Raw genomic sequence first — 16,375 nt, 5'->3', positions numbered from 1 at the left:
TATATATAAAAATTAAAGGACATTAGTTAAAAATATAGTAAAATACTATACTTTTATAGATATATAAACTTGCCTCACATTCCAATTTTACTGATGTTCCTTCGAGAGTTTTTAATTGACCCGGTAAAATTTTTGTGAATTCTGGAAGATCGGTACTTTCGATAACCAACACTGAATTCTTCATCGTAACTGGTTCGCCCCATCCGTAACGATTTCGCGGTGTTACGCGAAATTTGTATTCTCCACCTGATCGCAAATTGAATGCGTCGAATGCGTTGATTGGCGTAATTCCCAACTGACAAGATTAAATTACATTTGATTTATGAAAAAAACAAATTAAAAAATATATTGTTAAGTTAAAAATATAATTTCTTTTTGTCTCACCTCTGCCCATCGTGCCCCTCCGTCACCTCCTAACAGCCAAGCTTCGACTTTATAAGCGACCACTGGTGCAGGTCCTCTTCTTTCTGCTTTACCCCAACTCAACGAGAGCCAGTTTTTTCCACCATCAATAACAACTGGTTCGCTACTGATTGGACCGGGCACATCTGAAAATTATAAGATACATAAATATAGAATTATTTATATACTTAATTGCTATTGTTAAACTTATAAAAATTTTTTTTAATGAAAATTTGTATAGGAATAACTTTCATCTATTGGCTAACCTCGATGTCCATACAAATATTCCAAAAAGTCAATGATTAAACAATTCTTAGTCCATGAACGTCTTAAGCGCGAAATAGTGATATCTTCGTTTTCGACATTGTTAGTCATTCCATGATATGGCATCATTTTTATTGTATTTATTTTAGCGATATATACATATTTATTAATGCTTGCAAATCAAACGCGATATTAAAGAAAAAAATTTTAATATTACAAAGAAAATGAAAAAAAGAAACATATTTAACATATTATTATTATGTTATAAAAATATTAGAAGAGTAATGATAAATTTTGCAGCAATTTATCAAAATATATTGATGAAACAAATAAATAATTCTTCACATTGCGATATACTTCTCAGCACAATATATCGCGATAAAATTAAAAGTTTTGTAGAGTGTATAAAGTGATACGCGTTCGGATGATGACTGAATTTTGAATTTGTAGAATTCGTGAGATGCTGATGGGAGATGAGTAAGAAGGTAAACTAAAATAACCCGTCTCAAAATGTTCCTCGAATGAAGGAAACTTGAATATTTTCTTGTCGTATTTATTTTATGTTACAAGACAAGAGAATGTGCTAATTCTGAATTTATTTAAGGATATCAGCTTACTTATTGCAAGATATCGACTCATTTATTTTAAAGATTACAGATTTATATACATTTAAAAAAATCTTTAATCGGCATATTAATTCGATGAATAGTCAAATGAAATATTGATATCAGTTTGCGTGATCATTTAATCCAGGCGTCAACTGGCGTTTAGCCATTAAAATTTAAGCCAAGCATACGATGTTGGTATAGATTGTCATTCTAATTTTAATACATTCTACAATATCATGACATCTTAGTTGAAATTTATTACTACATATCTATTTTATTCATGCAAGTAATATACACTACAAAATCTCATTATTTTTCTCGCATTTTCCCTTAGCTAATATAACACACACATACACACACACACACGCGCGCGCGCGCGCGCGTGTGTGTGTGTGTGTGTGTAAGATAAAAATAATTGCAAAGCCACTTACTTCTCACGTAGGACATGTCATTGTTGTATTCTTCTGTGTCACGTTCAGTAACAGAATTCCAATCTGATAATGGAGTCAATGACCTAGCACGTTGCTTTATCTATTTGAATAAGGTATTAATTATATGTTCCATTTTAAAGTTCCATTAAATTTATAAAGATTCTCACCTTGATTGAGAAGAAACTTCTGTCACAGCCATATCTATTTTTAATTAAAATGCAATAAGTACCTTCATCAGAAGGTATAACTCTTTTTAATGTTAATCTGATGTAATCATCAATACTTTCCTTGTACGATCTCGATCCATCCGTAATGTCTGTTAATCCCTTCAGCCATATTACTAAAATAGTGAAAGAAAAGGTAAGCGAAGAATAAAAAAAGAAAAGAACTGAAGTTTAATAAATATAATATAAACAAGCAAAGATTGATTTAAAGTATATTGATTTAAAGTATACTGGATCCATGAATATCAGTCAAGAAAATTCTGAAGCGAATATCGATAAATACGGTTAATTTGAGAGAATATGAGAAACTAAGAGAGAGTGCTTTATCGAAGTCTTACTTCGAGGCTTAGGTATACCGCTAACTCGGAAGGATATACTAATGTCTTCGCCAACGATTACATCGATCGATTTCTTGGAAGGTCTCGAGACGAATATCGCAGGTTTTCCCCCGTGCTCTCCAACGTTCGATGATATTACATCCACTGTCGCGCTTGTATCCATTTGTCCATAAGCGTTAATTGCTCTACAAACGTATGTGTCCTTTTCTGGCTCTGTCACGTCAGGCGCAATTAAGGTATAAAGTCCACGTTCTACAAAAGTTCTTGCTTTTGGTATCGTAATTGGCTCCTTTCGACCGCGTAGCCACTTCACTTCCGGAGATAGTATATCTACAACAGATTAAGAAGAACTTCATAATTTGATGTTTAATTTATTCTTTTGATGAGCGTTTTACCTTTGAGTTTTACTTCACGACTGATAGATCCGTCAGTGGGCACGTTATAATCCTTTGATAAGTTGGAGAACCGTGGTCTTCGTATGAATTTCGATTTAATTTCGTCGCTTAATCGTGAATTGTTTATGGATTGCCAATCTAAAATTACGTTATTATATAATATTGAAAGGCATTGATAATAACTAATAATATTTCAATTACCTTTAATATTAACAGTATGGGATATTTCTTCAGTATGTAACTCGTTTGTTGCGCGACATGTATATTGTCCATTATCAGTGACATCAGGATTTGTTATTTCCAATCGATAAACATGATTATCGAGACAGCTCTGTTTGTAACGTTCACTTTGAAGAATCATTCCGTCTTTTAGCCAGGAAATCATAGGAACTGGATGTGCTCGTACACAACATTCCAGGATCAGTTTACGATCAGAATATCGATAAGTATCTATAAGAAAAAGTTTATCCTTCAAAAAACTTGTATAAATTAATACACGTTAAAACATGTATACTTGTACATATACCTTTAATTGATTTTACAAAAATTGGAGGTGAATGTATAGGTTTGTGATCGGAGTAAACTTTTAAGATAGATTCGGTAGTCGAAGTGCCATGTGTATTTTGAGCTACGCATGTGTATATTCCAGCATCTTCAGGAAGCGCATCCTGTAATTCCAAATAAGCCATACCGTTTTCGAATCGCATTTTATAACGATTGTCAGATGCATTTAGCTTTTGATCGTCTTTAGTCCAACAGATGCGTGGTTCTGGATTACCAAGAACGGTGCAGGTCAGCCTTATTCTCATACCAACTTCTACGATTCTGTTTGTCAATCTTGTACAAAACGATGGTTTCTTTGGTTTAGCCCACTGAAGATTCTGTAATGTTAAATTTTAAGTTTTAAATTTTAAGATTCTTTTTTGTTTAAATTGTAAAAAAACGGTAGTTTAATATTAAATAATTACCTCATTTTCATAAAGGTCAATGAAGCTAGACGGTTCAGACATACAAGTATTGAAATCGATACGTGAGATAGTATTCGCTTTTGTACATCGGAGAGATTGCATGCACATACTAGGTACAATAGTGGCATCGCTATCCTCAGTTGAATAATAATCTTCATATTTCAGCAGATTGATCGATCTCACGCGAATCATGCGATTTTCTCTTTTTCTGCGCCTTCTATACAAAGATCTTGTATCGAAATAATATTTATCCGTGGAAGGACTATGTAATTTATAATCCCAATAGTTATCGAATCTTTTCCTACTTAGTGATGTTAAAGAATCTCTCCAACTGTATGATCTGGAAGTACTCGAAAGCGTTGGGATGTCAGAATTAAATCGAAAAATATGTTGTCGAGAATAGTCAATATTGAAAAACATTGACGTCGATTTATCTGGATTGTATGTGTCTTCTAACATATTTCTAAGAAAACGATCAGATTCATTTTCGCGTTTTCTAGACCATTCATTTTCTTTTATTTGCTCTTTTTTTCTCTGTCTATTTCTAAATCTCTCTTCTTCTTGTTTTTTTCGTAATCTTCGTTCTTCTTCCCATAATAATCTAGCAGTCTCATCTCTCCTAATTTCTTTTTCCATTCGATGTAACTTTTTGTCAATGTCTCTCTCCTGATAACCGTTTTCTTCTTTCTGTATTCTGCATTCATCACTTCTATTAACGCGTTCTTCTCTCATATATAACCAATTTTCATTGCTTTGCGATTTTTTCTGTTTCCATTCCTCTTCCTTTTTCAATCTCTCCTCCGATTTGCTCTTTTCATATTGTTTTCGAAGTATTTTCTCATTGTTTTGTCCTTTTTTATCCTCGTCCATTTGCAAACATAAATTTTTATCTTTTCTTAATTCTTGGATGAATTCATCGTTATTTACTTTTTCTTTCTGATTTTGTTTTATTTGTATTATTTGATTTTGTTCTTGATCTTCAATTATTTCTTTATATTTTCTTCCAAATTTGTTTGTATCATTTTCTTTCTTTATATCATTTGTATATTTATGTTGTGTTTGCTGTATTATTTTTTCTGTCTCAACAATTTCATCTTTCTTTTTTTCTATTGATTCTTCTATTATCCTTTTTATTTCTTTACTTTCTATTTTATCTCTTTCCTGTGCGGCTAGATTCTTATCATTTTCTACATTTTTCTTAGCATTTACTTGTTCATCTTGTGCTATTTTTATTTCTTCAAGCTTGGTTATTTCTTTTTTTGATTGTTTTTCATCCCCTTTTCTCAATATTTTTACTTCATCCTTTTTCCCTTCTGCTTCTTGTTTTATTATTTCTCCTTTTTTACTAGCATCATCTTTTTTCTCTTTTAACTTTTCAGCTTTTTCATTTTTTACTTCTTTATTTTCTTCTTCCTTTACTATCATCTCCTCGTTTAACTCTTTTGCTTCTTTTTTTATTTCTTCCACTTGTTCCTTTTGTTTTGATTTCTTGATCTTTTTTTCTTTCTTTCCTAATTCTTCAATCTGACCTTCGTTTTTTTCGATTCCTTCTTCTTTTATTATTTCTGTTATCTCTTTTTTCTTCTGTTCTTGGTCTTTTAACTTTTCTTTTTTCTTTTCGAACTCTTCAATCTTCTGATCTTTTGTTTTGTCGTTTTCTTCTTTTATCTTTTCTACTATCTCTTCTTTTTTCTGTTCTTCTTGTTCTGCTTCTTTTATATTTTCCGATACATTTTGATGTTCTGGATGTTCACGTTTTTCTTCTTTTATTTTTTCTTGTGCAAATTCTTTCTTTGCATTGAATTTTTCCTTTTCCTTTTTCATTTCTTCAATCTTTTCATTTTTAATCTTTTCGTTTTCTTCCTCTTTTACTTTTTCTTTTATTTCCTGTTGTTTGAATTTAATTTTTTTCTTTTCTTTTTCTTCCTTTTGCTCTTTTTCTTTTTTTAGATTAGCGTTTTCTTCTTTTTTCTGAACAACGTCATTTTGTATAGTATGTTTTACATCTTTAAAATCTTCCTCCTTTTTCAATTCTTCTTCTTTTTGCTCTATATTTTTCTTTATTTCTTTGATTTCTATTCCGTTGTCATACTCATGTTTTTCTTTTTGTTTTATTTCAACTTCTTCTATTTTTATAGATTCCTGTTTCTTTTGTTGCGCTTTATCAATTTCTTTTCCTTTTTCTCGATTTTTTTCTTCTTTTTCTTTAGTTTTATCCTTTCCCGCATGTTCGATCGGTTTTAATTTTTCAATATTTTTCTGTTGTTCCCTTTTTTCAATTTTGCCTACTTCTTTTTCTTTCGATTCTTGGTCTACTTTCCTTTCTACATTTTTAGATTCTTTTGTTATTTTATTTTCTATTTTTTCTTTAATACTATGATCTGCTTCAGTTTTCGTATATTCATCTGCATTTTTTGTCTCTTGTACAATTTCTTGCTCCTTTCGTTCGTTTTCTGCTTCCTCTTTTTCTATCTTTTCTTTGTTTCTTTGTTCACTTTTTCTTTCTCTCATTTCTTCAGCATTTATAAATTTTTCACATTCCTCTATTTCGTTTTTCACATTTTCGGCTGTACTTATCTCTTCTTGCTGATTTTTAATTTCTTTCATTTTTTCAGTTTCTTTATGACTTTTAAAGTCGTCAGTTTTTTCTACTTTTTTGCATTCTTGCTTTAGCTTTTTATCTTTTATACTTTTTTCCCTTTGCTCTGTTTCTTTCTTTAATTCAATTTTCTTGCTTTCCTGTCCTTCATTTACTTTTTGTATTGTTTGAATTAAGTTCTCTTCCTCTTGTTTCTCATTTTTATTTTCTATTTGATTAACTTTTTCTTTATGTGTTAACTTCGTTAATTTTTCATCTGTTTCTTTCTTCTGTTCTATTTTTTCTGGTTTCTTCGTGTCTTTTTTATCTTTCGTATCATTGGTTATTGCAGAGTCTATATCTTTTATCAACTTAATTTCTTCTATTTCTTCTTTCATTGTTTCTTTTTTAATTTTATTGTCTTTTTTGACAGCTATTTCAATTTCAGATGTTTTATTTTTTTCATTTATGGATTCCTTTTGAAGAGCCATTTTGTATTTATCTATTAATGAAATCGTTTCTTGCAAAAACTGATCAGATATAACATTTATCGCAGTTAGCAGTTTACAAATTGGTTTCTCAAGAATCATTAATCCATCTATTATTGTTTCTTCGCACCATAACGTTTTTGTTGCTTCTATTGATTCTTGTAATTCAAGTAGACATGGTATCAAACTTTTCGAAAGACCACCAAAGTTTATATGTTGCAGTTCCACCAATGGTTTATCAGCTGACTGTTCTCGCATTACAACTATAGATTTTTCTAATCTCTGAAGAGCATTAATCATTAAATTAGAAGTATTTGGTTTTTCTTGTATTTGTATAATACATTGTTTAATATTCTCTAAAGATTTTGTCAACATTTCAAGTGCTTCATATTCGATATAAATTTCAACGATTGACACTTGTTGTTGCTTTAATTTGTTTTCGATGGATTCAATTGAATTGTTAATATCTGAAATATTATTTATTATTTTCATTGATAATTCTAAAAGCTTTTTATTTTGTTGCATAGATACAATTGTTTCGAGCACGTTTAACATTAGTTCTAATGGTCTTTCCAAATAATTTAAACATACCCTTGACGACGTTTTTATAGTCTCAATAGAATATTTTAATTCAGTTAATGGTGTAATGAGAGTGGCAGATATCATAGTATCAATTTCTATTGTATCTGATTGTTTGGACACTGCTTTATCAACAATTTCTTCCTTAAGAAATAAAATGCATTTCTCAAAATTGGAAAGAGACTTGATAAAAGCATCAATACTATCTTTGTCTTCAATAGTACCTAAATTAAATTTATTTTTTAATATCACTAAGTTCTCTTGTACATTAATAAGTGGTATTTCCATCGTCTTGAGAGTTTCAATTTCGGTAGAATCACCTTCTATACGTGATATCGCGAATTTAATACTTTTCATTAATTTTACTAATTTTTCGATAATTGACCAGTCTGGTATTAAATTTCTTTGCTCTTTCACAATTATAGTTTCAGGTTCTATTATGCTGCATTGTCGAATATCAGCAATTGATCTTTCTATTTCATGCAGAGGAGTTGCTAAACATTCCGTAATCCAGTTATTTGCATCTTCGGATATCAATTCAACATCCGGTGATATCACTCGTGTTTCTAAAACAGATATAGCACGTTGAAGATCAAATAGAGGTTCAACTAGTGCATTCAATATGACATCATTTTTCGGTCGATCCGTTGATGTTTCAATCAGTGTATGATCCTCTATTACAGCAATAGAATGACGCAATTCTTCAAGTGGTTCCATTAAAGGACGAAGAATAAATTCATTTTTTTCATCGATGGCAAATGAATGTTCATTAGCACGTTCAATAGCCATTTGTTCTTCAATAATTATTGCAGCTGCATGTTTTAATTCCGATAGAGGTTGTATTATTGTTTTCATCAATGAAATATTTTCTTTTTCCGACAAAGAACACGTTGTATCATATGGCTGGACTGTTTTCTGTTCTTCGACAATTAACGCTAGGCATTCTCGTAGTTCAGTTAGTGGTTTTGCTAATGTTTTCAATGTAGAGGTTTCATCTTCGATCATCGACGTTACAATTTCAACTGGGGATTCAATCGTTTCTTGATCGATCACCATTGGACGCGTAATTCTTGAAGAAGATTCATCGATTACATCTGCCCATGTATTTAAAGACGAAACATCTTCAGAAATAGTGTCTGCCGCAGGTTCTATAATAATCTGCTGATAGTTACACATTGCTATACGTTCTGTCAGATTATGAAGAGTTTTAGCAAAAGTGTTCAATGCCGAAATATTTTGTTGTTGTTCAAGTTCATTTAAAAAATCTGGTGCAATTGCGGTTACTTGTTGAATGGATGCGATAGAAGCTTTCAAATCCACTAAAGGCTGCGCGATTGATTTCAATAAAGCGTCAGTTTCTACTTTCGATGTAATTTGACTTCCTGCTTCTAATACCACGTGTTCTTGTACAATAACAATAGACTTTTGTACTTCCTCAAGAATAGGTTGTAGAGCAAATTTTTCTAGGCTTGCAAAAGATGATTCAGTTATTAGGGGGTATGTATCGTGTTCAATAATATGCTCCTTTTGTACCGTTGCGACAAAAGATTTTTCAAGTTGTTGCAAGGGACTGACAAGACTGCTTAACACAGTAACTGGTTTCCTTATTTCCGTAACATTTAAAATCTCAGATTCTTGCATTTTAGTTTCTTCAATAGTTAGAATCTGTTCCTGTAATAATCGCAAAGGTGCAATAATGTTTTCAATAAGATGTGTGTCTATTTTATTGGTCTGTTTTAATTCTACATTTGTTGTAAAAGTTTTGATAATTCTCGGTCGTTTAATAACAACGGAGCAACATTTTTTGAACTCTTCAATAGATTTCGCGAATGCTTGCAACGCGGATGCATTCTCAATTTCTACAATCTGTTGACCAGCGTTTTCAATTGCACTCAATTGTTGCAGAACTACCATCGACGTTCTTAAATTACTAAGTGATCCAACAAAGTTCTTCAATGGTACTAAATCGTCTGTATTCATATCCACAAGTACATCCTGGAGTGTTGTTAATTGATCTAGAATTATTGTCACGGATTTATTCAAGTTATCCAATATCGGTTTGATTGACAATTGTTGCAAGGCAAGGACGGTTTCTTCATAAGATGCAGTTAAGAATGATTGCTGTAATTCTTGCAATGGTTGTATCATACATTCTAAAGTAACAGTTTTCGTTGATTCTCTTGTTTCCAACGTTTGGGACACTTGATCTTCAAGTTTTAATATTGCACTTTGCAGCTCTGCAATTGGAATTGTCATCATTTTCAGTAAAGAAGTTTCAGTAATTGCTTGCTTTTCAATATCTTGTTTAGTTATAGTCAGTTGATTCGCTATTTCTTCTACTGAGTTTGCAAACGATAGTACAGTTGATATTTTCTCAGTTTCAGTACTTGTTTCAGTATGATCAACAATTTCTTTGACTGTTGTTAACGGTAATTTCAGATTTTCTAGAGCTTCATTCAATGTTTTTAACATAGGAACATCATTTAAGATTGGTTGCTCCTGAACTAAAATAATCGAGTTTCTCAGTTCTTCTAGCACAAATTTTAAATTTGCACTTGCCAATAAATTTTGACTTTCACCAAGTTCTTCCTCCTTCATGACTGTAGTTTCTTGCGTACCTATAATTAATAATTGTTTCAATTTTTCTAAGGAATCAATCACTGTACGTAACTGAGCGATCTCTTTTTTCTGTTCCGGCTCCTCTAATAATCCAGTTTTATAAATATTAAGGTTTTCAATTTGAGAAAGTGTTTCTTGTAAAACATGAATTGAATCAATAGTCTTATGTAAAACTTTTGGATCCAGCTCTTGATCTTTTTGTTTAATAATTTTTAACGGTGGCACAGATTCCATTTTCATTTGATTAATAATAGATATAAATCTTTCTCCATATTGTACTATCGATTTAACAAGATTTTGCAAAATCGTGATCTGTTTAACACTTGATAATTTTGCTTCTTGCTGGATAAATTGAATAATTGTTGAATCAGATTGAATGCAAGCAATTGACATTCTCAAGTCTTTTAATGGTTCCATGATAGCTTGTACTAAAAATGACTTAAACGTTTCACTCGAATTGGCTTCAGCTACAGCATTAAGTTCCATTTGTTTTTGAACTGTAGCAATTGACGTTTGTAATTCTTCCAAAACTTTTACAGATAATTTCAGTAATGTCACCGTATTTTTTTTAATACCTTCGGTAACTTTAGACGATAATGTAAGTTGTAAATTTAGTAACTGTTCCGTCAAATCCGAAAACTTAATTGTTTTCTTATTGGAAGATTCTAAAATTCCCATTTCTCCAATTTCATTAAATGATTTACACAAAGTTTGAAGAGAAGAGATAGTCGCTTCTAAAATTTCATCTTCTATTTGTTCTTTCTGAATTATACTGTTATCAGATACTTGAGTTAATTGTAACTTTTGTTGATCAATCGTTGCAAAGTTGTGTTCTTCAATTTTTTTTAAAGGTACTGCTATTGATTTTATCATCCTTATATTTTCAGGAAGTAATTCTTCGATTTGACTGGACTCTAAAGATGTTAATGCTTGCTGCGACGTCTCTACTGCACGTTGTTTTATTGAATCATCTATTTCTTCAGTAAATATTTTATCTGCTTTTGCTTCGACGGGTTTTAAATTATCAATGGCTTTTAACTCGATCATATCCGTGGAAGGCAAATCAGATTCTAAAAGTAAAGTCTTGTTACATTTTATCTGTTCCTGAGATTCCATTATAGCTTCTATGAGTTCCTCCAGAGGTCGCGCAGTTGTTTCTTCAATAATTTTTGCTTCTTCCTTTATTTCCGTTTCTCTTTCATCAACGATATTAACATATTTTGATATTTGTATTTCATTTAGAGATTTAATGGTATCATTAATACATGATATTAATATTTTCAGGATTGCAGATGGTTCTTCATCTTTATCAATATATTTATCTTCATCGATTGTTTGACATATAGATGCTAATACATTTTCAAGAGCATCTAAAGGTTTAGAGATAAATGGTAAAGACGCCATAATGTTCTCCATTAATTCTGGTTTCACTCCTTCATGAGTTAAGAAAATGACCGTGTTGACAGCTCGTTCGAAATCAATAAGAATATTTTCTATATAAGAGAATTTACTATCTAATAATATACTGATAGATAAGGAAGGTATTACTGTTTTAATAAAAATATTTGTAACTTGTAAATCGTTAAGAATTTGTATTAAGGCTGTTAATTCTTGTATTTTCCGCTTATTTTCTTCAGATTTTGAAATCAGAGATTCTTGTTTAGCAGATTTCATAAAATCAATCAATTCTTTTAACGGCTGTATTAAATTACTTATTGCAGAATTAAATTTTATTATATCACTTGTCAAATGTTTTCGGTTTTCATTTTCTTTCTGTTCTTCTTTGTTTTTTCTCATATCCGCTAGATCATCTTTTGATTGTTCAACGAAGATTACTGCTTCTAGATTTTCTAAAATTGGTACTTGTGCCGTCATAGATGTATTTTCAATTTCAGATTGAACATTAACTTCTTGAATTATTGCTTTAGACGGTATTTCCGTGATCGTCATTACACTCTCAATTTCTTCTTGTGATATCTCAATAACTTCATCAATGACACTTTCTACTTTCGTAATAATCACTTTTTGTTCAACTATTTTTTCTATGATACCAATAGACTCTTTCACGAGATCTAAAACATCTATAACGGCAGAAAAAGTCTCTATGATCGGTGCTCCTTCAGAAGCACCTTCTTGAACAAGTCCTATTCTGTGAGCCGATAGGGAAGAACTTAATTCTGAAATAGAGTCGGCTAGTTCTTGAAGCTGAACTATTAAGTTATACGAAATTGCTGAAGACGTTTTTTCCGCATTTTCTTTCAGAACGTTTAATGCCGACAGAAGTTGATTTGTCGGATAAAGAAAGCCTTCTACGATAGCTTCTTCATCAATTAATTTACTATCAACTTGATTGAATTGCGTTTGTGCAAAAGAGATTTGTTTTTGTAATGCTTCCAAACACTTGGACTCTATTCCATATTTACTTTTATCGGCATGTTCTTCTAAAGTTATTATAGCGTTATCTAAGCGATTTAATGTGCCGGTAAGTCGATATTGAAGAGAAATATTGATATTACTAGATCGGCGTGAATAATCTGTCTTTCCAATTTGTTTTTGTACTTGTAGAATAGCAGAATTGAGCAATATCAAGGATTCATTAAATAAGAAAGGTTCTTCCATATTTGCAATTATTTCAACACTGTAACAAACTTGTTTATGCAAACCATCGATCGCTCGCAGAATAACGCTTCTCCTCTCGTCTAATAAAGAAGCTTCAGGAACTAAACTTCTTCGACTGCTCTGTACCATTGAAAGACAACTATGAAATTCTAATAGGGGTTCAAGAAGATTTCGTAATTCAAGAATTAATGGTTCTCGTCGTTCTAATACGTCTACTTTTTGAATAGTACTTTTAATATCTTCTAAAAGAGCAGCGATAGGTTTTCCTAAAATATTTGCTACGTCAGTTTCAAGAGTTTCTTCCGCAGCTTTCTCTAGATCGCTCATACGTTCTAAAATACTTTCCAATGGTTTTGAGATGTCCCAGAGATATTCCAAAATTTTTCGTCTTAACGATATTTTTTGAATTACAATTGGAATTTCCATTTTTATTTCTTCTACCACACATAGAAGGAATTCAAATTCCTTTTCTATATCTCCATCTTTATTGATAAAATCTTTTATCTGTCTTATCACATTGTTTTCTATTATATTCAACAACGGAGTAAACCGATTTAGTATCATGAGTTCTGAAACATCGTGTTCGTGCGGTTTGGAAAGAAGATTTCGCATATTTGTCAATGGCTGTATTAAGTTAGTCAATATCAAAATTGTGTGATTAAGTTTTTCTTCGAATAAATCAGTTTTTTCACCATAGACAATCATTACGCGTACTGTGGAAATAGTCCTTCTTAACTCTTCGATGGAATTAGCTAATTTTGATTGGGGAATTGTAGTAGATTGTGTTGTTGATTCTTCGAAATCGTCTAATATACTAGTTATTTCCAATTGTAGCTTTTCTAAAGTTTCTGACAAGATCATAATTAATTTGCTTGCACTCTCTTCACTTTCCTGTTTTTCATTTTTTATGATTTGTAAGACGACATCACTAGAATTGTTTTTTGTTATAGCTTGCTCAGTAAGTAATGAAATAGATTCGGCTTCAAATGGCGTTGAAGCAACTTCTGTAAGAGTACCCGGAATTGTTTCTCGAGAAGCTGTAATAGTTTCTTCTTCTATTTCTTCTGTTTCGTTAAATGCTTTTTGTTTAAATTCTTGCTGATGAAGAATATCTTTGACTGAAAGCGATATTTGATTTTTAATTTGTTCGATGATATCTATTATCGGCCGTAGAGATTCTTCTTTCGCATGTTCACGCAGAACATCCATGATAGTTTGCAAAAGATATTTCATAGGATAATCCAATTTTTTTAAAATTAAAAGATCTTCTGGTTCATGATATGTAGAAATTGCGTTTTTAAGCCTCAGTAGCGGTTCTCGAAGATCAATCAATGCATCTATCAAACTATCATCACTTGGTGATTCAGAATATGATGTTTGAATAACAATTTGACTCACATTTCTTTTCAATTCTTGGATTGTTGAGCTCAATGTAGATTTCATTTCATCTTCATATTGTTTTGCATTATCTTCAGATGTAGCAGACAACCAATTTTTAATAGGATCTAAAGAACGATCTATTTGACTAGCCAAATTAGATTTCGAATAACTTCTTTCTTCTTTATTTTCTTTTTGAGATTGTATAATACTTTCTTCTTGACATTTTTCCTTTGATATTTCTTTCGCTATAAGAACTGTATCCTTTTCTATATCTTCCAATAATTCCAACATAGGTACTATTAACTCGATCGAAGAACTTTCAATTACACTGTGAACTATCTCTTTCAATATACTGATGGGATTTATCAAATCATTAAGAACTTGTTCTTCTTGTGGTTCGTGCTTTTCCGTTAATAAATCTTTTTGTAGATTTAACAATGATTCACTTAGTTTGCTAATTTCTTGAATTATTTCATTATCAACTGGATTTTTTAAGTTAGCGATTGCAACAGCCGAAGAACCGATTGTCTGACGTAATGCCTCAATACTTGTAATTAAATGACACGAGGTTATATATCTTCCTTGCTTTTCTAAAACGGATGATAGAGCAAAATGCACATTGCTTAAACTTTGATCAATGTTTAGATTCTTTAACATATTTTGAATGATTTCTGCCTCCGATAATTGTTCCACTAATTCTGATATTTGTTTGTCGGTATCTTCTAATATTTTGAGAATTGATTCTGTTCGAGAAATTACTTCGTGGTCTTCAAATTTTTTCAATATGGTGATAATAATACTTTTTAATTTTACAATGGCAAAATTTATTTCTTGTATCATCGAAAGTTCGCTAGAAGTACATTTCTGTGATAAAATTAATTGAAGATCCAATAAGGGCTCCCTAAATTCCATCAATTTGTTTAATGTTTCATTCTCTTTCAACGTCATTGCAGAGTGTGCTGTGTGAGATACGCAATCTCTCAATTCCGTTAAACATGCAACAAGACCTGATGCTATCACAACTTGTTGTGGACTGCTAGATCCATTCATCGTAAGTTTCGAAGGTTCGATACAATCTAAAATTCTATTAAATATTGATTGAATATTAATTAATGACTCTGTAATTTCTTCAGATATATTTTGAGACACATCGGAGATTAGTTTTAATGATGATAATTCCTTTGTTTTTCTAGTAATATTACAAATGGGATTGCGAAATTTTTTTAAAATTGTAAGCGTCGGTTGTAAAGATAATAATCCGAAATTTTCAATAACATGTGACAACTGAGCGACAAATGGTTCGAGAATCTCGCAAATGATTTCTATATGTTCTGTTGGTATAATTTCATTAATTTCCTGTAACAATGCACGCAGAGGTATTTCCAGATTAGCCAAGGTTTCAATGTCCGCATCTACTCTTCTTGAATCTTTTAATAATTGACATATGTCATCAATCTGCTTATGAATATTTAAAAATTGTGGTGTATCGAATAGTTTTTCACATAAAAGCTTCAAAGAGTTGTGTAGAGCTATTCTTGACTCAAAAAGAGTATCTTGTGTCGATTCTTGATTCTCTTCTGAGATATGGCTGCTGATTTCCTTTACATTTTTTAAATTATCTAACAATTTTTCTTTAGTAAATAATTCTTTTACTGCTTCGGTGCCATTTCTGTTATCTATTTCTGTTTTTTCAATCGGTTCTGTAAGTTGATGTTTTATCTTCATATCAACTTTATCTTCCGATTCATTCCTCTCATGCTCGTAATCACCGGAGCCGGAATATTTTTCAGAATTATTTTTGTCCTTCTGTTGCTTCTTTTTTCGTTGCTTTTTTTTAGGAACACCGATCATTGAATCGAAAGAGGAATCTCCACCGATACCATCGTCTAGACTAGAACCGATTGATCTTCCTGCGCTCAAGCTGCGTTTTCTATTGTTATCTATTGTTCCATGTTCCAATGTCATCTGTTTCAGGGCAAGACTTTCTGTGATGGAGAGATGTGCAGAAGATAAAGCGTCTGCAAAAGTATCGCTGTCATCCTGCTTCAAAGATGAAAGCGGAGACAATAGTGGCTCGTCTTTTTGTGCGCTATGAAAGCTTTCAGATTCTATGCGTTGGCTTTTTTCGCTTTTCGATAATGATAAACTCATTGATTTTTTCCTAGGAGGTCTATTAGGAACTTTTTCGTCTTCATCTGCATTATATCGAGTTGATCTTTTTAAGGAACTTCGGGAATCGCGCTCAGGCGAAAGGGCACGCGTCATATCATCCATAATGGAGACATCTTCGAAATCAGCTTCTGTTCGTAAATCATCATTGTCTTCCGCGCTAACAAAATAATCAGGAGATACATCGATTACTACAGCTTCCATTAACAAATTACTGGTCGTAGATGTTTCTTTGACAAATCTCATTGGTGGTAACTCAATCACATTGTGTTCTATACAAAAAGATGTAGCTTTTTAGCGTATATTTAATACT

General features: G+C 31.5%; 1 protein-coding gene across 1 annotated transcript in view; it reads right to left on the bottom strand.

Annotated features, from left to right (window-relative positions):
- Positions 1-16,375, bottom strand: part of LOC108688941 (titin homolog) — a 44,581-nt gene that overhangs the window by 13,437 nt on the left and 14,769 nt on the right. The window contains exons 23-31 of the mRNA XM_018195492.1: positions 3,631-16,334; positions 3,189-3,543; positions 2,864-3,112; positions 2,663-2,800; positions 2,268-2,597; positions 1,873-2,045; positions 1,706-1,805; positions 385-548; positions 77-295 (exon numbers count right to left, since the gene is read on the bottom strand). Coding sequence (XP_018050981.1) covers positions 77-295; positions 385-548; positions 1,706-1,805; positions 1,873-2,045; positions 2,268-2,597; positions 2,663-2,800; positions 2,864-3,112; positions 3,189-3,543; positions 3,631-16,334 — 14,432 coding nt within the window. The remainder of the gene's footprint in view (positions 1-76; positions 296-384; positions 549-1,705; positions 1,806-1,872; positions 2,046-2,267; positions 2,598-2,662; positions 2,801-2,863; positions 3,113-3,188; positions 3,544-3,630; positions 16,335-16,375) is intronic.

This window comes from Atta colombica, unplaced genomic scaffold (genome assembly GCF_001594045.1).
Source record: "Atta colombica isolate Treedump-2 unplaced genomic scaffold, Acol1.0 scaffold250, whole genome shotgun sequence".
Taxonomy (NCBI): Eukaryota; Metazoa; Arthropoda; class Insecta; order Hymenoptera; family Formicidae; genus Atta; species Atta colombica.
The sequence above is the reverse complement of the archived record's forward strand: the minus strand, read 5'-3'. Positions and strand labels throughout refer to the sequence as shown.